General features: G+C 46.0%; 3 protein-coding genes across 4 annotated transcripts; 2 read left to right on the forward strand and 1 right to left on the reverse strand.

Annotated features, from left to right (window-relative positions):
• The first annotated feature begins 1225 nt into the window (after positions 1–1225).
• Positions 1226–7538, forward strand: LOC117852697 (subtilisin-like protease SBT5.3). 2 transcript variants are annotated; one of them, XM_034734907.2, is made up of 10 exons: positions 1226–1651; positions 1764–1861; positions 1977–2141; positions 3321–3429; positions 5066–5660; positions 5781–5875; positions 5971–6216; positions 6315–6429; positions 6522–6735; positions 6830–7538. In XM_034734907.2, exons 1-10 carry the CDS (start codon positions 1431–1433, stop codon positions 7375–7377), a joined length of 2406 nt encoding a protein of 801 aa, XP_034590798.1. In that variant the 5' UTR covers positions 1226–1430; the 3' UTR covers positions 7378–7538. The 2 variants fall into 2 exon arrangements, with proteins under 2 accessions (XP_034590798.1, XP_034590805.1); XM_034734914.2 differs by having other exon boundaries at positions 1227–1651; positions 5066–5597.
• A 527-nt stretch (positions 7539–8065) lies between these two features.
• LOC117852713 (protein DNA-DAMAGE INDUCIBLE 1) lies at positions 8066–13147 on the reverse strand. Its single transcript, XM_034734926.2, has 16 exons — positions 12941–13147; positions 12518–12550; positions 12292–12416; positions 11622–11730; positions 11416–11532; positions 11036–11101; positions 10575–10637; positions 10407–10451; positions 10023–10084; positions 9683–9776; positions 9203–9295; positions 9055–9124; positions 8814–8890; positions 8658–8715; positions 8537–8562; positions 8066–8436 (listed from the first exon to the last, which is right to left on the reverse strand). The coding sequence occupies exons 1-16, from the start codon at positions 13004–13006 to the stop codon at positions 8308–8310; spliced, it is 1233 nt and encodes a 410-aa protein (XP_034590817.1). The 5' UTR covers positions 13007–13147; the 3' UTR covers positions 8066–8307.
• Positions 13148–18284: 5137 nt separating this feature from the next.
• Positions 18285–18948, forward strand: LOC117861002 (uncharacterized). The gene has a single exon (XM_034744455.2). It carries the CDS (start codon positions 18440–18442, stop codon positions 18686–18688), a length of 249 nt encoding a protein of 82 aa, XP_034600346.1. The 5' UTR covers positions 18285–18439; the 3' UTR covers positions 18689–18948.
• Positions 18949–21906: the final 2958 nt, after the last annotated feature.

Genomic DNA, 21906 nt, shown 5'->3' on the forward strand with positions numbered 1-21906 from the left:
CAACCCCCGAAGTTCATTAGCCCTCCAAACCTAGCTAATTTTAGACATGAATGGTAAAAGACCAAAAATATCCTCCCACTAAATCTTACTATGTTTTCCCTACACCTTCTAAGGATAGAATGGACTTTTACCGATAAATAAGCTAAAAATTAGCTAATTTTAGCTAACTTTAGTTAAGGCTAAACTTCACTAGGGTCAAATAATACAGATGGAGCTCGTAGAAGAAAACAAGAAGCAGCACTTGGAATTTCCATCGTGTACCTAACTTGCACCCTTTTCTTTTTCTTTCTTATATTTACGAAGCAAGAGATAAATAGGGGAACACCTAAGCTAGCTCATTTTACACTAGAGTAACTCTTTCACATAGTTAGATAGTTCTACTTTCTAGAGTTCACATCGTCTCGATCTATTACTTGACTCCTTGATTTACAATATACTATGTGAAAGGACGCACCCCTCAAGTTCACACTTACACCAAACAACAAGATTAATTCTAACAGAGAATATGTGATAACTAAATATAGTTAGAGATAAGGCGCGTATCCTCCGGAAAAGAGAGATGTCATACCCACTATCCATCTTGGTCCAAGACAAATCCACCAATTATTAACTAAGTAATGAAAAAAATATATAGGATCCATTTTTTTTCTTACAAATTTTATCCCTACGAGCACCTCTTGGGACAGGAAATGTTTAGATTGATGATCCACAGGCCCGACATTGTCGGTGCCTATCACTGAAAAAATAACATCGTTTACTACTAAAATAAATCTACAAAAGATCAGCACGTGCCGAGTTTAGGACTCAAACCAAAATCGGTATTCGAGTTTGACACATATTTACTCTTCCAGTATCACTTAAACCCCAGCTGGTAGTCACATTTATTTTAGCGAAAAATGCTAACCTGTCACATATCATGTTCTAATGGGATGTTGGCTGTAAAATTAAGAGAGTTGTGATATGGTTTTCCATGTTATTGAAAGTTGATACCAATCCAGTTGATAGCAGTTTTGGCTCTCTCTCTCTCTCTCTAATTCTTTATCCTAACAAAACCGTGGCGATCTTGAGATATAAACCGCAAATATTGCAGCCGATTTCCACCGCTAGCAATTCAATATTGCAGCTAGAAACTAAAAAAAATAAGTATTGCTGGCTGCTGCTAAGAAAATGGGACGCATCTCTCCCACACGAGATATATCGGCGAAACAAAATAAAACTCGCGCGAGAAGATTATTCTTCCCCGCCGTAACAGACGCAGCCGATCCCAGGGGTAGCCTAACCGCCGCAGCGGGCAGAGTCCACGCGCGCGCCAGAATAACCGCCGCCGCCGCCTCCGCCTCGCCGCGGGCGTACGCGTATATATACCCACCGCGGGCGCTCATGCTCCTGCATCCCACCTCTTCGAACTCCGGCGCGCGCGACTGTGTGCCATGGCCGCCGCGAGAACCATGGCGATCGTCCTCGCCGCCCTCCTCTGTTCGCTCTCGCTCACCGCCGCCGGCGACGGCGACCGGTCGTCGTACGTGGTGTACCTCGGCCAGCACGCGCACGGCGCGGCGCTGGGGACCCACGGCGCGGAGGAGCTGGCGGCGCTGGAGCGGGACGCCGCCGACGCCCACTACGAGCTCCTCGCCGGCGTCCTCGGTGGAGAGTATGGACGCGAACCACGCGATCGCTGGAATTACTTCTTGATTTTTAGACCAATCTGACAGGCACTAGTTACATCCTCTAACAATGGCGCGCGTACGTGATCCGCAATGCAGCAAGGAGAAGGCGCGGGATGCGATCTTCTACTCGTACACCAAGCACATCAACGGCTTCGCCGCCAACCTCGACGCCGCCACCGCCGCCGAGATCGCCAGTGAGTTAGCCTTTTCCGCCGCCGGCCGGCGACCGCCGCTTCTTGGTCTCATCTCATTTATTCCTCGTCCACGACATCAATAACTTTCGACTGGTTCCGTTTCTCCTCTGACCAGGGCAACCCGGCGTGATCTCCGTGTTCCCCAACCGTGGCCGCAAGCTGCACACGACCCGGTCATGGCAGTTCCTCGGGCTCGCCGGCCCCGGTGGCGTCCCCCACGGCGGGGCGTGGAAGAAGGCGAAGTACGGCGCCGACACCATCATCGGCAACTTCGACACCGGTGAGACGATCCCATCCTTGACACACACACTCTCTCTCTCCACTCCTTGGCCGTTGTTGTCCACAGCCATCGTTTTCGGGGTAGCAGTTGGCGATAAGATGCTGTACCAGCCGATGCCTCCCGCTTAGCTAATCACTCTCCTCGCCAAGCACAAACACCTTTCTTAATCCATCGAACAGGACGGCACTCTTTCCTTGATCCTTCAAAAAGGATTTGCCCTTTCTCTACACCTTTTCCTGCAGCTACTAATCATGGCACTTCTTTCCTGTTTGATCATGAGATGGTTGAGTTAATTTTGACTCAATCAGGATGCTGATGAGTGGCAGTAGTACTTCCAAAAAGGAACATAACCTTTTTTCTGTTTTTTAGCGAAAAATAGTATTGTTGTCTAGACATAGGTGTACTGTAGGTTATTTCGCAGGGTAGTTCGTGTTATTTGGGAAACAGAATTTCACAAATTTGAAAGCAGCGTAAATTGGTTCTCAAGTAGTCGTGGGTGGTTGCACGCCATTTATATTTTGAAGTTGTGTATTAATAGGAAGTGGTTGAGAAATTGACCAAAAACGGGTTTTAGTTGCGGACGATCAGTACAGTGAACATACAATTCAGCAAAAATCCCACCTGCCCAGTATTATACCAACATGTTCGGCCCAGTGGGCATCTAGAAAACCGGCGCTTGGCTAGCTGTCAGAACATTCGACACGACTCATGCCAATGGTACTTCGACCGATAAACGATTAGCATCTCTATCCATATGATTTATCACCTAAAACTTTTGTTTACAGCTAATGCAAACTAAGATGCACATGTCCCGTCTGAACAAGAAACACGGAGCAAGTCATTTACAATGCAGTAGCGCTGCTGGCTTTGCCCATCAACTAGCAAATCAATTGCTTCAGTTCGTGCCATCCAATGATTTGGCACGCTGATGTGCCCGTTCCTCCTAACTCATCCTGCATGCTCTCTGCTCTTGTACCTTTGGGCAGCTAGTAACCACATAGGATTCAGAATTTCAGATGTAGCCAAAGGCTTGGCCATCTAAAGAATGTTCAGTTCTCATTGTGCCTAGATTTTTCTCGCTTTGACTTGAAATGGATGGAAGATGCTTTTGTATTTTGTCATGTTTTTGGAATTTGACAGGCTTTGTTTGTCTCACTATACGCTTTTGTGGGTGCAAAGGTGTGTGGCCGGAATCAGAGAGCTTTAGGGATGATGGCCTGGGACCAGTTCCATCCCAATGGAAAGGAGCATGCGACAAAGGCCAAGATGATAAGTTCTCTTGTAACAGGTAATCAGAGCCATGCAAATACTTTAAAACAAAATTAGGAGTACATACATGTACCACCTTTGGTCGCTAGGATTGTTGTCAGTTAAACCCTTTAAACTTTGACCATAATATAAATACTTTTAAAATCCTATAGATTGACAACAAAATATTGATGTTATTAGATTCACTGTGAAAATTTCTTCCACAATATACAACTCTTTATATTTATAAGAATAAGATTACATTTTCTTAGATATTGTTAGCCAAAGTGTTACATTGAATATTGTATTCATGCACTAATGGACTTGGATTTGTGACCAGAAGTATATATGAATTGGCATTTCATTTGATGAACGTGTTGATCTCTTAACACACTTCTGACTAAATTCAAGCCTTCTGGCCTCCTATAGTCCTCCGGAAATGAAACTCTATATGCAAGTCCATAGATTCCAACTTTTTCTTTCAAAAAGTTTTTGAGTGTTGTTTAGAAACTCTGGTCTGGTCCATTATTGGAGCATATCCAGTGTATGTGATACCAAAAGATTGAGTTGATTGGTTTGGTACGGTGTAGCACTACGAATATTATGGGATTGATCGAGTTGAGACCACCACATTGCACGCATGACCGTGAGTGTGAGACCACCACCAGTTGATGCCTGGGATCAAGCGGCAACGATCATGGGCGTCCATCCATGCATGATGATTCTGCTTGATCCCACTCAATAGTGCTATGATGTTGATTGATGCGCTGTATCAACCTTGTTCTCAGAAAATCTAGATCGGAAAAAGAAAAGAGCCTGAAATGAAAGAGTGGGCTGTAGTCCAATTTTCTGCCTATTGAAAGATTTATTCATGAGCATTTGGAAAGCGTGAAAAAATTATACTTAATAATGTGAAGTATACCTAATGTTCTGCACGTACTGAGTTGGAAAACATAGATTCTTGTTGCTCATGGTTCCTCCCTGATATCGGTAATGCTTTTAGTGACACTATCCATGCCAGTATCTAGAAAGGAAAAAAAAAATCCATGTTTAGACCACTTGTACTGTCTTACTACAGCATATCACTATTGATTTTAGATGTAATAGGCTGAACTTTGTTCTCAGCCTTTTTTGTTTACTGAATATTGGATCACTTCTTCAACTGATGCATGGTTGATATTTTTTTAAAATTTTTTGAAGAACTAAACTTGTTCCATGCTTATCCTTTTTGTAATTTTACTAAGTTACAGAGACAGGTGCACCTGAATTTCCTCTGTAAAGCTCTAGTGCATCTTACATGTAGTGGATTTTTATTTCCAGACTAGTAGACAAGCATTCTAGTATTGTCATGCCATCATTTATCACATATCTTTAGCGGAACATTGCTACAAGAAGAGCAAGTCAAACATCTAACAGGTGCTGGCATCGTTTTCAAATGAATTTAACAAAATGCTCTGATTTGCATCAGAAAATCATAGTGAATCATTCGGTTGTAGAGACAAAGTGACGCGTCATGTTAAAACAGTTCTGCAATATCCTGCATCTTTTATTATTCCTCCAAATATTGCAGAATCATAATGTTTCTTACATCCATGATGATGAATTTGGATTCCAAATTACAACCTTTTTTACAAGAAAATAAAAAATAAACCCAAAATTTTATTTCTCTATTGCAGAAAGCTGATCGGCGCACGCTACTTCAACAAGGGCTACGCCTCGGCAGCGGGTATATTGAATGCGTCGATGAACACCCCGCGTGACATGGACGGCCACGGCACGCACACGCTGTCCACCGCAGCCGGCTCGCCGGTGCCCGGGGCTTCCGTGTTTGGGTTCGGCAACGGCACGGCGTCCGGCGGCTCACCACACGCGCGCGTGGCGGCCTACCGCGTGTGCTTCCCGCCAATCAACGGCAGCGAGTGCTTCGACGCCGACATCCTGGCTGCCTTCGACGCCGCCATCCACGACGGCGTGCACGTGCTGTCTCTCTCCCTGGGCGGCGACCCCAGCAACTACTTCGACGACGGCATCGCCATCGGGTCCTTCCACGCCGTCCGCCGCGGCATCGCCGTCGTCTGCTCCGCTGGCAACTCGGGCCCCGGCCTCGGCACCGCCTCCAACCTCGCGCCGTGGCTCTTCACCACCGGCGCCAGCACCATGGACCGCGAGTTCCCGTCCTACATCGTCTTCAACCACACAAAGGCCAAGGCACGCAACTCCTCAGAATCTCCTCTTGCCAGACCACCGCACAAAAGCCTCACAAAGATTAAGGCACGTTGCATGCATCACCCCTGATTCGCTTTCCACACACGATATGATTAGCACATCAAAGATCCATTTTTTAAGGTAATTAGCTGTTCTAATGGCGTGTTTGTTCATTGATCCGTGCAGGGGCAGAGCCTGTCCATGACAAATCTGCCGGAGAAGTCTTACCCATTGATCGACTCGGCAAAGGCTGGAGCTGCCAACGCAACCACTAAGGACGCGTATGTGCAGTGACAGTTTCCACATTACTCGACAGACTAATTCTCTTTTTATCTACTACTGATTACCGGTAATTGTGATGTTTAATGGCGTGCAGGCAGCTGTGCATGATAGGCGCGCTGGACCCGAAGAAGGTGAAGGGCAAGATCGTGGTGTGCCTGCGTGGGATCAATGCCCGGGTGGCCAAGGGCGAGGCGGTGAAGCAGGCCGGCGGCGTCGGAATGGTGCTTGCCAACGACGCCAGCACCGGCAATGAGATCATCGCTGACGCGCACGTGCTCCCGGCCACGCAGATCAAGTACAGCGACGGCCTGCTCCTCTACTCCTACCTCAACTCCACCAAGTAAGCCAACACATCGAGCATGGTGCCATTTGTTGCCGCCCTATCAGTGTTCTTACGAGGCACCGACAATGTTGTTGCTGATGTTTCTGTAACCTAAGGAATCCAACTGGTTTCATCACTAAGCCGGCGACGGTCCTCGGAACGAAGCCGGCTCCGTTCATGGCCGCCTTCTCGTCGCAGGGGCCCAACACCATTACCCCCGAGATCCTCAAGGTTCTTGCAAGCTTTCCGACTGACCGATCCTCCTTGGCGAAAGCTCTCTACGATCGACGTGACATTAACTTGCAATGGTACATGTGTTGCAGCCGGACATCACGGCGCCCGGTGTGAGCGTGATCGCGGCATGGACCCGGTCCAACTCGCCGACGGACCTCGCCTTCGACCTGCGTCGTGTGGCCTTCAACTCGGAGTCCGGCACGTCCATGTCGTGCCCGCACGTCTCCGGCATCGTTGGCCTCCTCCGCACGCTCCACCCAGAATGGAGCCCCGCCGCGATCAAGTCGGCCATCATGACCACCGGTAAGCCACCGCCGCCGCCACTGTCAGCCAATGAACGCTCGCTCCTGCAGCTCTGACTGACAAAGGCACACGCCACGCCATACTATGAACGCAGCGATGGAGATGGACAACAAGGGGGAGCTGATCCTGAACGCGTCCTCGTTGCCGTCGAGCCCCTTCGGCTACGGCGCCGGCCACGTCTCCCCGGCCCGCGCCATGAACCCTGGCCTCGTCTACGACCTCGGCGACGCCGACTACCTCGACTTCCTCTGCGCGCTAAAGTACAACGCCACAGTGATGGCCATGTTCAACGGCGCGCCCTACACGTGCCCCGGCGAGGCGCCCCGCCGCGTCGCCGACCTCAACTACCCGTCCATCACCGTCGTCAACGTCACCGCCGCGGGTGCCACGGCGCGGCGCAGGGTCAAGAACGTCGGCAGGCCCGGCACGTACTGGGCCTTCGTCGTCGAGCCCGCCGGCGTCGCCGTGTCGGTGACACCCAACGTCCTCGAGTTCCGCGCCAAGGGGGAGGAGAAGGGGTTCGAGGTGAGCTTCCAGGTGAAGAACGCCGCGCTCGCCAAGGACTACTCGTTCGGCGCGCTCGTCTGGACGAACGGGAAGCAGTTCGTGAGGAGCCCGCTTGTGGTCAAGGCGTTGGCTTGATCGATTGAGCTCCTCCTCGTGTAGGGTTTAATTCGAAAATTAGTTTAGGAAGGCAAAGTGTAGAGAGGGTACATTGGTTCGTTCTGTTAGGCAGGGAGGCTGTTAAATTTTGGCCTCTAATTTAATAAATTATAAGAAAATTTAAGTGATCGGTTGTTTCAGATTTTTTGTATCGTCTTGTCCTTTTACTCACGCTGTAGCGCAAGAAATAAAATTAACCGACCCAAAAAAAACTTAATATTCAGTGTGAACCTTTTTCACTAATTAGAAATCCCTTTTTATATATTGTAATATTCAAAATAAATTACACCTCCAAGTTAATTTTGACTTTGAAAAGTCGAATATTCAAATATTTAGCCCAACAAATCAAACTTTTGACTTGACAATTGACATATTAAGCTTTCCCCTCTATAATCCAACTTTCAACTTCTTAGTGGTGAAGGATGCTGGACTCACTGATATCCGATATCAGTGAGCATTATTCCTGCGTCTAGATTGCTCTAACATCAGAGTATCTAAGTGATTTGAGTACTGAGTTAAGCATAGGTGAGAACATTCACTTAGTCTGATGTACCATTCTAGACGCAGAAATGAACAACTGGCCTGGGAATTTGTCATTTGTCCACCATTTTTTTGCTCGTTATCACAAAACACCCAAAACCCGGCAGATAAAATAACAAGAGAGATCTTCACAAATTTGTCTGCATTCAGGTGTCTATCAGTCTATGTATCAGGTACAGAAAGAAAGAACGTTTGTTCTCACAAACAAGAGAAAATATGGAGCGTCTATAAATGCAAGCCTTTGCATTGGACGAGCAATGGCCTAGTTTTCCGAAGGGAAGCCATCTCTTGAATCACTTTTGTATCTGTCAAATATTCAACCCTGGGAAAGGGTTGGGCAAACAGAAAGAAAAGGCTGCTCTCGGGGTTCTAACCACCAAACAAGAACGCAGCAGCCTGCTCCTCGTTCCCGTTAAACAGCTTGAGCGCTTGTACAACAGATGCTCGGTCGAATCCAAGTTCCGCGAGCTTTGTGACTTTCGCTTCGAAATCTCCTCCCTGCTAAGAAGAATTTAGTAATGGTTAGGATAGATGCTATTCAGTAAGACACTAAAGCAAGCATTGAATTAACAGGTACAGAAAGTGATCTTGACTTCACCTGTGGAGGATTTGCAACTGGGGCTCCTGCAAGTAAAATGAAAGTGTCGTTTTAATTAGTACAGTTATATGAGGATACTAGTTCTGTGGCAATCATGAGTACTAGAGAAAAGCAAACTAACCTGCAGGAGGGGTCCGTTGTGGCAAATCAGGAGTCCCCTCGCGTGCCTTTGATGATTCCTGTGTTATATTAAGTTAATAAGGATATGCCAGTGATACATATCATAGTTGAAGAAAAAGCAAAAGCTGCATCATGCAAAGGTTGTTAGTTTGCTTACTCCGGTTGCTTGGCCGAGAGAGGATGCTAGCTTAGATAATTTCTCTTCATCTCGTATATGTGCAGGGATGTCTTTCTCTGAAGATGCAACAGTAGACTGATTGGTAAATTGCAACTTACAAATTGAATCTATGAATAACAAGATAAAAATGTAGGAAATTTTAAGAATATATAACATTCAGCTCCTTCAGTATCTTATTTCAGTAGAACACCTCATTGAGAACTACAGTGAATCCACTAACCTTGTAAGAAGGGCACTGAAACCTCACCACCTCCCACTCTAAGAACATTGTCCTTTAGGTCAATCATGCACTACGTAGGAAAACGAAAAGCATGAGGCACAATCAGTCAGGTGCAGTGACCTGGTCCAAAAATTACTCATACAAATACCTGATGTTTTCGCAGCATATCAAGCCCAAATAGGAATTCCATATTGGGGGCATCCAAGACAGTGAAAGAACAAGGATAGAATTGTTGCCCAATCTATCAAATATAAGCTGTTAGTCAAATATTCAATGCATTTTGAACAAATGCATGATATATGTATCAAGAATTTCATAAGCACTGAAGTTTGTATTCTGTATACATCCAAGAAAGATTAAGATCTTGGCACTGACTCAGAAGGCACTAAAGTCCCTTATACAGTTATAGGAGTGAAATATGGGACTTTGGCTTTGGTTCATCCATCTCATGGAAGAACCAAGGTATTCATAAACATTTTTATTTTTTCTTCAAAAGATATGAATTTGGTAATAATTGTATGTATAAAATGACTCAAATAATATTGCAGGAAGGATGCTTAAGTCATGCTGTTGCAGTTCTCAAGTGAAAAGTTGTAAAGCTAAGTGAAATCATAACAACCAAACATACCTTTATTGGAGCTACATGTATTCTTCCCAGTATCTCCGATTGACCGACTCCAACAGCAACCCCTCGGTACCGCTGATCAAGAAGCCTCAACAAACTGCTCAAAGCATTACAAGATGTAATAATATATCTACATACTGCAAACTGTACATTTAAGTTCACTGTCAAGAGATAGTGATTTATTTATCCTCTTTAAATAGTAATAAAATTCCATGTTCCTTGACAAACTAAGGTTGCTATCTAGTATCCTTGGTATTTTCTTGCTGAATTTCAGAAAAACCATGGTATTATTACAAATTTAAGTCAGAAGAGTTCCAATCAACTGATTTATTTATAATCATACCCGCAACGTTCAGCACAACTTTTTGATATGATAGTCGACTGTGCTCCACTGTCAACAAAGGCCTGCAGATGAAGAAAAAGTAAAGATTCCAATCATCGCTACATCATAGTAATTCAACCAACTATTGCTTCTATCCCAGTAACGCAAGTTCATGAGGAGGCGACATTGCCAACACAGCAAGGAAAGTTACAATCATGATAAGATCATTGGGTATATAGTATAGTTACCAAGTATAAGTTAGATTAACATTAAATTCAGTAGGAGTTACCAGCAAAGTATATGCTAGTTTTCTGATATTTTGAATCTCATATGAAAATACTGTTCTAAGAACAGTCGGTGCTCAATTGATTATATTGGAACAGATATATGAAATAGTTTTAATACCTTCAAAGGTACCCCATTGACCTCCATATCCACATACAGCATTACCTGGTATAAAAAGAAAGTACTGCTTGATTAGCAGATGCTACAAAACATAGAAAATAGAGTAGGATAATACTCTTCTTCTCAGGAAAATGATAAAGGAAGAGGAATGGACTGACTAAAACACACCACTCGAGCAAATGCTTCAGGATTGTGCTCTAAGGCAGCCTCCCAGTTTTCATCGATACCTTTCTGAAATAGTGAATTAGACAACAATATCAAAACGTAACCAAATAAATTCTCTGCAGGAAATGAGGAAGAAAGTATAAATTACAGGCAAGACTAAAGACACAACAAAGCTTTTGGCATTCCCATTTTGGTATATAAAACAAAATGCTCTGTAGCAACTCAATATTCTATCAAGAATCTGGCAGAAGATGCATGAAGAAGGGAAGCTTTTTTCCTGTCCTCTATGCACCATCCTGGACTACATCATTCTAGCTTGCTTATTTATTCTTATTATTTTGTAGTAAGCATCCTTAACCATTAGATGTTTCATGTAATGATGTTCATCATGTCATATTTTCCAGTGATATATGAAAGAAACAGTCATAAGCAATATGTGTTATCCTGAGAAAAGTAATGCCTACCTGCCGAATTGCAGCTTCAATTTTCTTCTGAGCTTCGACATCAAAAGGATCAGCATACAATAAAGCCTACAAAAAGCAAATGTATTAATCATTTGACCTACTATGATCAAACAAGTTAGGAAAGCAACATAGGCAAGAGTGAACATGAAAAATCAAGCCGCAAAACGGTGAACATATCAATCTGGTCAAACTTGTAGATTAGTTTTCACGGAAGTATAGGAAGCAGCAAGAGATATTTTCTTCAAACACATGGAGTGATTCAATTATTTTCTGAAACAACTGAAAATAAAAATTGCAAGTGCTCTCTTGCTGATCAAGCGGTACTTTTTTTGACACGATCTATTGCTGAGTGAATAAAAATTTAACAAAGAGATCCTCACAAGTTCTTCTTCCTGTTTACGTTTCAGTTCCATTCTCTGTTGGTGGCGGGACCGCAGGATATTCTGTAGCTCATTGATGTCATCTCCAAGAATAGCTTGTGCTAGTTGCGGATCATTCTGCAAATCAAGACAACATTGTTTAGAAGAGCATGTTGTCTCCAATTAATACATGTTGGTAAATAAATGAGGCAACACGAAAAGATTACCTGAAGGAGCTGTGCCATAAGTTGTGAATCACCTCGAACATGTTGTTGAAAAGCTTGAGGATTTGCAGCTGATCCATCAGGATTTACCTTTACAACATCCTGGGATGCCCTGAAATTTTTTTGGCCAAACAATTAGGAGAAAGCATCGGTGCTTTGGTGGCATTTGGATTCTTGAGATTAGTTGAACTAAGAAAAGCCACTGCATATGTTTTCAATATGATGCCAATCCAGAGTTCTGTACCGAATAGCTTTGCATCTCTTTCAATACGATGCCACTAAATCAGGAGAAAGCGTTTGTACTTTGGTGGCATCTGATCTTTCAGTTTAAACAAGCTAAGAAAAGCAAATGCATCTATTCAACGGATCCGAATTCTAAGCCTTGATAAAGATGTCTACAGGCAAACTAAATACAGACAAGCAAATCACCTGGACACCAAAAAGGATAAGAAATCATTTACTTGTAACAACCTAAGCCCTTTTCTTGTGCAAGAAACTAAGGGACAACTTTATGTGATGTAACAACTACTAAGGCCAGAAGCATTACATCATCAATAAGCAAAATGGCAGGAATCTTGTTCAGCCTCTCAAGAAAGCCCCTTACGAAAGCGACAACTATATGCAGCACATGCCAATTAATCTACTTATACACCAGAAAGGCCAGCAAGGATACCTATCATTGGAGGGAAGCATCATGACAAGATCACCATCCTGGACCCCGACAGAGCTAAGCTTCTCCGAGTTTTGCATCTCCTTCCCATTGAAGTGAAGCTGCTGCTGCCGCAGCGGCACACGAGTCTGGTCACACAGACACCCAAAACCAACAATGTGAGATCAAACAAGTGACGGCGAAAGCTTGTTCAAGCAGGAAGCTCAAACAAGATCCCAGCCCGGCTTACCTCCACCTCGAGGAGCGCCTTGAGATTCTCCACCTGCAAGCACATAGGCCAAACGATTTAGCCAAAAGAAGCAAAAAAATCGCAGCTTTTGCATCGAGGCTCAAGATAGCTACATGACGCAGGCAGAATTGGACGCGCGGAAGGGGATCGGACGGGCGGGTATCTCGATACGGACCCAACCACCACCAGAATTAGCAAGGAAAAAAAAAGATCCCGCCAATCTGTACACCTAAACACGAGAAATCACGCTACTATGACCGAATTGCTCATCGCCTTTCAAAACGCGGGGTCACCCCTTCCAAAATTACAGATTATTTCCAACTCTCCTCGCGGATTCATCACCAAATTCAGCGAAACGGGCCAGCCGTGACAAGAGTACAGATTGAGATGGAGGTGGAGGGAGGATGGGGCGGGCGGGCTTACTGATTCGTCGGGGTCGACGTCGAGAGTGAGAATCTGCTCGTCGGCGGTCATCACAGTGACCTTCATCTCGCCGCCGCCGGCTGGAATCGAACTCGCGGAGGGAGAGAGGGAGTGGGGGGTTGCGGGCGAGATGAGTCGAGCGGAGTTGGAGTCCACCGTGTCAGTTAAAGCTGGGGCTGGGGCCTTTGGCTGACCGCTCGAGGACTTTGGAGTTTGCTTGGAGAGTTGGCAAGCCAAGAATCCGGTGTATATCAATGATCAAATCGAATTCACATTATCCGAGTAGAACTGTACAAGTGCGATTCGGTATAAAGTACGGGTTGGATTCCGAGATGGACCTCTCCTTTTCCCGGTGTTTTACTTTTATCCGTTTTCCACATCCAAGCCCTTTAACATTTAAAACAAAAAAATATAACTCAAGGATTTATTTTGAGTTCATGAGTTCGTAGAATTTATTCTATGTGTATATGTCTCAGAAAATATGCAACTTTGATTAAAAAATATAAATAAAAAAGTTCGTCTAAATATAATCAAGTGGGATCTTGTTGTGAAGCTTTTATGGTTAGAAATCCAATTGTGCAGTCGGAATTTAATTTTGATGCTCAGTTTAAGATTCATAGTAGTTTTAAGTTCCAAACGGTTTTGCATGTGAGATGACATCAGCATTTTTATCTTTTCTTACCTGCATGCACCGGCTCTGCGATAATCACCGAAGAAACAGTCTTATTAGGCTGAATTGTGGCCTGCTAATCGCAGCTTTTCCAATCGTACATGCGGTGATAAATTTAGAAGGCGGCAAGCGCGGATTTGTCACCTCTGGTGACGTATAACCGCACCCGTCCGGCACGGGGATAATATGTCCGCTTGTGTCCTTAGTCCTGCATTTGAATAAAAAAATAAGCACTTAGAAAAAAAATAAATGTAAAAGTGTAATGATGCTTCATGTATTTATTCTTCTTCCATCCAACTTGTAATGCTCCTATGCTGGCACCACAATTGTTTCTTCAATCTTCAAGACACATTGCGGCCTGATTTTCGATTGAAGAAACAATTCGAACAAATCCGACTTGTCTCGTGGAATTGTCTACCACATTATGGCACAATATTTCCGTATTGTATTTTTCTTTTGTTGCAACATACTTCAAAGTAGCATTGTGGATGAAATTGTCGGCACTGTGTGCTCAGGATCGAAGACTTATGTGCCGCCCGAGAGGGGATACTGGGCATAGGGGTAGAATGTCGGATGTCGAGCTCAATCGAAATGGAGGGCCAAGAAACTAAACATGAACGGGAGATGGACGAAAGCTCACGCCGGTGGCTGGCTTGGTTCACCTCTAGTGGAGAAGGTCGGTCACCGGTTATCCTCTTTGCAAACGGAGAGGAAGACGGTAATAACGGCGGAAACATTTTGAATCAAACGAGAGAACTCGTACGCGTGTGGAGGGGACCACTACTAGAGACAACCCTATTACTATCGGTTGGGAACCCTACCGGTTTCGCAACTGGTATTGCTAGTTCGGTAATAAGGGGGTTTCGCAACCAGTACTCCTAGTTCGGTAATAAGGGGGCCTAGGGTATTAAAAAATTAAAAAAAAGGAAAATCCGCCGCCGGCCCCCTCCCGCCACCCTCTGCCACGGCCCTTCGCCCGCCCGCTCCGCTCGCCTCCGCCACTCCGCCCTGTCGCCGCCTCCGCCCCGCCCTTCCACCTTCGCCCCTCCACGGCCCCTCCGCCTCCGCCCTTCCACCCTACCTCCGCCTCCGTCCCGCCACTCTCTCCGCCGCCGCTCCCACCGCCCGCCGTCGTCGTCGCCGCCTCACCTCGCCCCACCGCTGCTCCTCACTGCCGGTGAGGGACGAGCTGAGGGGGGAGGTAGAGGAGGAGGAAGCTAAGGGTGAGGGGTGCCAGGTGAGGAGGAGGAAGCTAAGGAGGAGGAGGAGGAGGTCGGGCGAGGAAGAGGAGAAGAGAAAGTTGAGAGAGTGAGAGAGGAGAGAGAGAGAGATAGAGGAGGGGGGTTGGAGACAGATAAGAAGCGGAGGCAGCGGCAGGTGGAGGCGCTTTAGTACCGCGTGGGGTTCCCACCCGGTACTAATGTGCCTTAGGACCTTTACTACCAAGTGGAGACTCCACCCGGTACTAAAAGGGGTCACGGGGGTTCCTTGAGGATTATCTGTTAGGTCCGGTACTAATGCAACCGGTACTAAGCCTCGAGACGAATACTTATTTTTCTAGCAGTGGACAGAGCCGCATGCATGCATCTAAAAAATTCTCCAAATGTCCTAGTTCAGGGGCGGAGCTACAGCTTCGCATCGGGGTCAGCTGACCCCAACAAATTCTGATAAATACAATAGAAATTAGTGTTGTTAATTGTGTCTTGATGACCCCATCATACGATAAACATGACCCCGGTGAACTTTTGGCCTGGCTTCGCCCCTGCCTACGTTTGATTACGGCTCCACACTTTCGCGTGTTCCAAACAGCCTCATGTCATGGTCGACTACTTAGCCTTAGCCTGAGCAGTTGGACAAAATATGCGACCATTTCGACCCGCTCGATCGATCCTTCGATCCATCTCCACCATCGATCACGAGGACCATCCGGCGGCCCTGCCATGCACGGCGTTTGGTTGCCGCCATCGCCTTCCGTATCAGCAGCTGTAGCCTTTAGTCAACCAAAGACCGCGCGGAGATAGATTGACCTGGCTGCCTCACGTCTGCGCCGGCCAAAGGGGGCCAACCCATCCGTGCCACGGCGCCAGTGACCGTCCGCTGGACCGGTCGCGGGTGCCAAGTTTGACATGGCCCGGGGGGAAGTCTAGGCTAGACCGTAACGTAGAGTCCTGTCGCGCATGTCAAACCTGTGTGATGGGGCAGTAAAGGCTCGGAGAGTCCAGTCCAGCCTCTGTGCCAAATCTGTGTGCTGGCTGGGTACGTAAAAGCGAAATTACGAAGGCCAAATCATTAATGAATGGATGCCAATCCTCCCATTCTTTTTTTTTCTCCACCAAGGTACCCTTTGGATCCCTTTAAATCCAAATAATCCAAACAGATCCTAACAATCCAAATAATCCACTAACGATCCAAATAGATCCAGACTAAATTTTAGCTGTAGCTAAAAATCTTTGGCTGGTGTTTGGATCCCCGGGCTAAACTTTAACCCTTATTTACTGTAGCACCATATTATCAAATCATGGACTAATTAGGTTTAATGGATTCGTCTCGCGATTTAACCTAGAGGTTCTACAATTAGTTTTGTAATTAGTTCATATTTAATCCTTTTAATTAGTATCCGAATATCACACGGACTAAACTTTAAACTTTAGCTCAGTATCCTGGAAACTCCTAGCTCCACAGCCCGAGCATCGGGGGATCAAGGCGCACTGTCTTCCGCGCCGCCGCCGTACACCCTAGCGGCACCCACCCCGCCAGCCCCCGACGCGCCGCCACCGGACTCCCCATCCGTCCCCGCTCCGCGCCGTCCGCTCCTGCTTCCGCGGCGTGGCGGCGCCCGGCGGCCGACCGTCGGCGTCGTCGGGGTCCGCCTCGTCGTCCTCCGCCGCGCGCCGTCGTCCCGCCCGTCGCCGCCCTGCCTGCTGCCGCCGGCCAGGGCCCGTCGCGCCGGGGGTCGCCACCGCCATTAGCAGTCGGAGGTGGGGAGCCACGCCGGGAGATGCGGCAGCTCCACCTCCGCCGCCGGGGGCCGCCGCTCCCTCGCGGGGACGGCCCGGGGCCGTCGCTCGCTGCTCCCTCGCAGGGGCCACCTCGCCGCTGGACGCCGCGGCGGGGCTACCCTGGGCACCCTCGCCGCTCCACGCGGGGGCCGCCGCTCGTCGCTCCCTCACGAGGGGCGCCGTGCCGCTTCCACGCGGGGGGCGCCGCTGGCCGGACGCCGCGCCGGGGCTATCGCGGGTGCCCTCGGCTAAAGTATAATCATCTGGCTAAAGTAAAGTTTAGAAGGTGGATCCAAACAGCACCAAAACATCCTACCGAACACTAAAGCTAATCAAATTGTAGTTAAACCATCTTTATCATTCAGCCAAACGGAATATCTACCTGCCCCTCGTCCATTATTGGAGCACTCTAGCTAGCACACTGCCACGCCACCAAACGGCTCCTCCAGACTTCCAGAACTAAGTATATTACTGGTCAGCGGTTTCATGTACCGTCTCATTGCCACGTAGTATTTTTAATGATGTGGAGGAAAAAGAAAGAGGTCGTGATTTCGTGAAACAACCACCTCATAAGTTAAATTGTAGGACTACGAGACAACTCAACAATAATTGTAAGAGTTATTGTTGACATGTAGCTCATAATATTTTTTTCATATGCACAAATTAAGGAATTATATAGCTTACTAGACAAATTATAAGATAACTTATTGTACGGGTTGTCTATTGAGTTCTCTTAGGATTACGTGTCAAAGATTGTCTATTAGACGATGCACTTGTTCCAGCAGATGCGACAGTGCTCCCCGTGCGTAAAGGATTCTAACGAACCCTTTTGAATGGGAAACGAAGGGGGTGTTTGGATACTAGGGGCTAAAGTTTAGTCCTGTCACATCGGATGTTCGGATGCTAATTAGAAGGACTAAACATGAACTAATTATAAAACTAATTGCAGAACCGCTATGCTAATTCGTGAGACTACTCTATTAAGCCTAATTAGTTCATGATTTGCTAATGATGGATTAATTAGGCTTAATAGATTCGTCTCGCGAATTATACTCCATCTGTGTAATTAGTTTTATAATTAGACTATATTTAATACTTCTAATTAGTATTAAACATGCGATGTGACAGGCGCTTGAGCCAAACACCCCCGAAGATATAGGTGTTTGGTTCCTTCCCCTAAACTTTAGCCCCCGTCACATCGAATGTTTAGATACTAATTAGAAGTATTAAACGTTTACAAAACCCATTACATAAGTGGAGGCTAAACGGCGAGACGAATCTATTAAGCCTAATTAGTCCATAATTTGACAATGTGTTGCTACAGTAAACATTTGCTAATGATGGATTAATTAGGTTTAATAGATTCATCTCGTCGTTTAGCCTCTATATGTGCAATTAATTTTATAATTAATTTATATTTAGTTCTTCTAATTAGCCTCCGATTATTCGATGTAACACGGACTAAATTTTAGCTCGAGAAATCCGTAAAGATTTGTATGCATCATTTCGCAAATTGTCGCCGGTTGCAGCGCAGGAGCAGAGCACCTGGTTTTATCCGACCAGCACGGCAGGGCCGGACAGGGCGGTACGCGTGGAAGCTTCCCCGTGCGTCACCTGTCGCCGCCGCCCGCCGAGGACCGCGACAGCGCGCGCGCATTTAATCAGCGCAGCTCTGCGGGTCAATTCGCCTTTATAAGCCACGACCGCTCTCAGCTCGCCGTCTCCCCCTCACCTTGTGCGCTCCGCACCGAGCAGCGACCAGCAAGAATTCTCAGAGAGACCAAGGCAAGGCAGCGAGAGAAAGAGAGAGTGAGCGGCAGAGCGTTCTACATGGGCGGCGGCGGCATGGTGTTCGAGCCCCACGCCGGCGCGGCCGTCGGTGGCGGCGACGTCGTGTTCTGCGTCGCCATCGCGCTCCTGTCGCTCCTCTCCATGATCATCTTCGTGGCGGCCGCCGGGGGCGAAGGGAAGCCGCGGCGAAGTGGGCGCGCCAGCGGGCCGGTGTTCGTCGGCGGGAAGGGCTGCGGCTGCGGCGGGTGCCGCGCGGGCGCCGGCGTCTGCGGCACCTACCTCTCCTGAATCCTGATCGACCACGCGCACGAGCAGAGAGCATCGGCGCCGCGGCCTCGGCGACCGGCAAACCCAGGCTCGCCGGCGTGCACGCGCTGTACATACACACGGCACTGCTCTAAACTTTCCTCTTTTTTCCCCCTTCTGACTTTCTTTCTGAGGACTGTCCTGCTTGGATATCATCGATCAGTGTTGCTCCTAATAAACACCATGCTGTAATTATAATTTCATAATCTAAAAAGAGATGGAACGCTTTCTCTTGAAGATTATATATCTTTCCTCTCTCCATGTTCGTGCTGCTCGTGATTTTTGTGCAGTTTGTGTTGGATGGAATAACGATTTGATCGTTCTGGCAAGAAATTGAAGATTATTTCTTTCAGAAAGGGATTTGAAGATTAGTTGCAAGCATGGAACACAAGGATAAGGATGTCCAAGCGCTACTCCTACCGGGCAGATTAATAATCAATTAAGAAACCCCGGGAGCTTGACACCGAAACAACAGTTGCGACCAAGTCACCAACTGCTTCTTTCTTGGTGTGGGTTCGGGACTACTCCGCTCCTGTTTGGTGAATAGTCACTCTAGTGTGAATAGTCTCACTCTTGCTCCATGGGTGGGGCTTTTTTCGCGAGCTACAGTACCCGCATACAATTATTGGCAAGCAACGTCTATCGAAAGCTCCGAGGTAGTCTACTAATCGCACATGCGCATGGCCGATCATGTGTAGAGGAAAAGGGAGAGAAATTGCTGAGCACCATATTTTGTTTACAACTTTAGAGTTTTTATTAAGAGATATTAAGAGGAAAGAAAATAATTGCAGTACCCTAGGGCGGTCCTAACAAAGACACTACATGACAATGCCATGTCACGTACACACTACGTAAGAAATTATAGCTCCCTGTGCACAATATATATAATTATGGCTACAAAACAAACTCATCCAATCATCTTCCTCCTCTCTCCTTCAATTATCTTCCTTCCCACATTTTAATCTTGTCTTGGTATTTATGATATATATCCCAATGGATTTTAGACCATAGACTAGTCACGTTGCACTGTTAACCAAGACTGAGAACTTGCACGGTTAACAAGACTGAGAACTTGATAACCATGCTTAGCGGGTATTATTGGGATGAAACTCCTCTCTTGTCCGATGAAACTCCCTTCTCCATTCTTCTAAAAGGACCTTGATGTCGCCTAGAGGGGGTGAATAGGCGAGTTTACCAATTCTTCAAAATTTCCACTCAGCAGCACTGCCAGGGCCAACCGGTCAGACCGGTTTCTTATACCGGTCCAAGGCAGTGAGCACATCAAGTGCTGCTCGAGCTCCTCCATGACTTCTAGCACCAAGCAAACTTGAAGAGTGGATTATGTGGATGATATCCAGCAGGGTAAAGTAGTCCCTACACACAAGACTAGCACACCCAAGTAGATTGAAACGAAAGCACAAGTTATTTGCTAGAAATCAACAAGTGAGGCAAAGCAAATGTAGACACGAGGATTTGTTTATCCGAATTCAGATTCACCGCAATGGTTCCTATGTCTCCGTTGAGGAGTCTATTGGAATACGAGTCTATTTCAACTCCCTTCCAACAAGCCGGGTCTCTTTCAACCACTTTTCTCATCTCCACTAGATGATCTTTTTCCTTGCGGAGGTAACATCGCAACCCTCACAAACTTGCCGCTGCTCACCACACTTTGGGAGCTAGCCGGTGACGCCTAGCCGTCTAGGAGGCACACCTCCAAGAGTAACAAATGCTTCAAAAGCTTTCTCGACATGAACCACAAGTGCTCAAGTTATGGATTGCTCTTTTTAGCTCACTAATGCTCACACAAGATCACTCTCTCAACCCAACGCAAAGATTTCTCAAGAATCACTCAAGTCTCACAAAGAGAGGTTGGGAAAAGTTTTTCTGGTCACTAGATGATGTCAAATGCGTGTGTAACCTGCAGCCCACCAAGGAGGAGGCTAAGGGGTATAAATACCCCCACACACCAGAAACTAGCCATTGAATCTATTCCAACCGGTCAGACCTACTAGCTAAACCGACTTAAGTCAACTGAGCGTGGACAGTTAGCTCACTCGAGGGTTTTCTCGAGGCCAATCTCACATAGGTCAATTAAGAGCACTTTTGGTGTTGTCAATTAGCTAATGTTGCATCCCTCTTGATAGTATGACATACCTATACTCAAGAATAAGTATAAACTTGTAAGTCTTTATCCATGCCATACTTTGATCAATACTCACTTGAGGGCTCTCAGCATTGCTTAACTTGAGTATATCCATCTTGAGCTAGTGACTTAAGATTTTCCATTATTCATGATGAGATATACTTAAATCCTTAAGTCACTTCATTTTATCAATTATAATAGATTAGATGCATTGCATTGCTTCCCTCGGTAAGGTTTCGATACGATACTTCGAAATCCCCCGGATACTAGCCACTTCACCTTAGCAAAACGCACATAGTCTAAGCCATCGCTTGACCAAAGCTTGCTTAGTCTCTCGCTCTAGTACATCGCTTAATTTCTTCACCTATTCTTACCACTATAAGTTTAGCTTTGCTTTTGACATCAACAATGAAATCCCATTTGAAATCCTCTTCAAATGCTTGTTCTTGATTGATAAAGAATGCGTCCCATGAATTGCAAACTTCCAATAACAAGGCCAATATGTAACACATAATAAGCTCATGTCTTTTTATCATATGCACATGTCCATTTATGAATATCACTATTTTTTCTTAATGATCCCTTTACTTGTCAATCAAGCTATCACATGATTTGGAGACTTATAGATCAACCATAAAATATATCCCCAAGTTTCACTTCACTTCACTCTTGCTTGTCATTGATCTTTCATTTGCATTATGGGATCACACACTTGCTTGCTATCTTCATTTTGAGCCATATAATACACATTCAACACATGAGACAATATTACACCATTAATATAAGCATAAAATCCTGCTCACAATCTTAGGCAAACAAGTTAGTCCTTTAATTGTTTTGTCATTCAATTCACCAAAACCTGCTTAGAGGCCTAGATGCATTTTCATATCCTCATAATGGCTTTGCCAAGTCAGCTTGCTAAAGTGATATAAAATTTAATGTTAATGAAACTCTTATCAAACCCCATTGAAATTGGCCTTATGTAGGTTCTTGAACTTCGGTTGTTTGCAAAACCCGATTTATTGCATTTTTCATCTCTTTTCTTTAATGCCATTGC

This window comes from Setaria viridis, chromosome 1, assembly GCF_005286985.2.
Source record: "Setaria viridis chromosome 1, Setaria_viridis_v4.0, whole genome shotgun sequence".
Classification (NCBI taxonomy): Eukaryota; Viridiplantae; Streptophyta; class Magnoliopsida; order Poales; family Poaceae; genus Setaria; species Setaria viridis.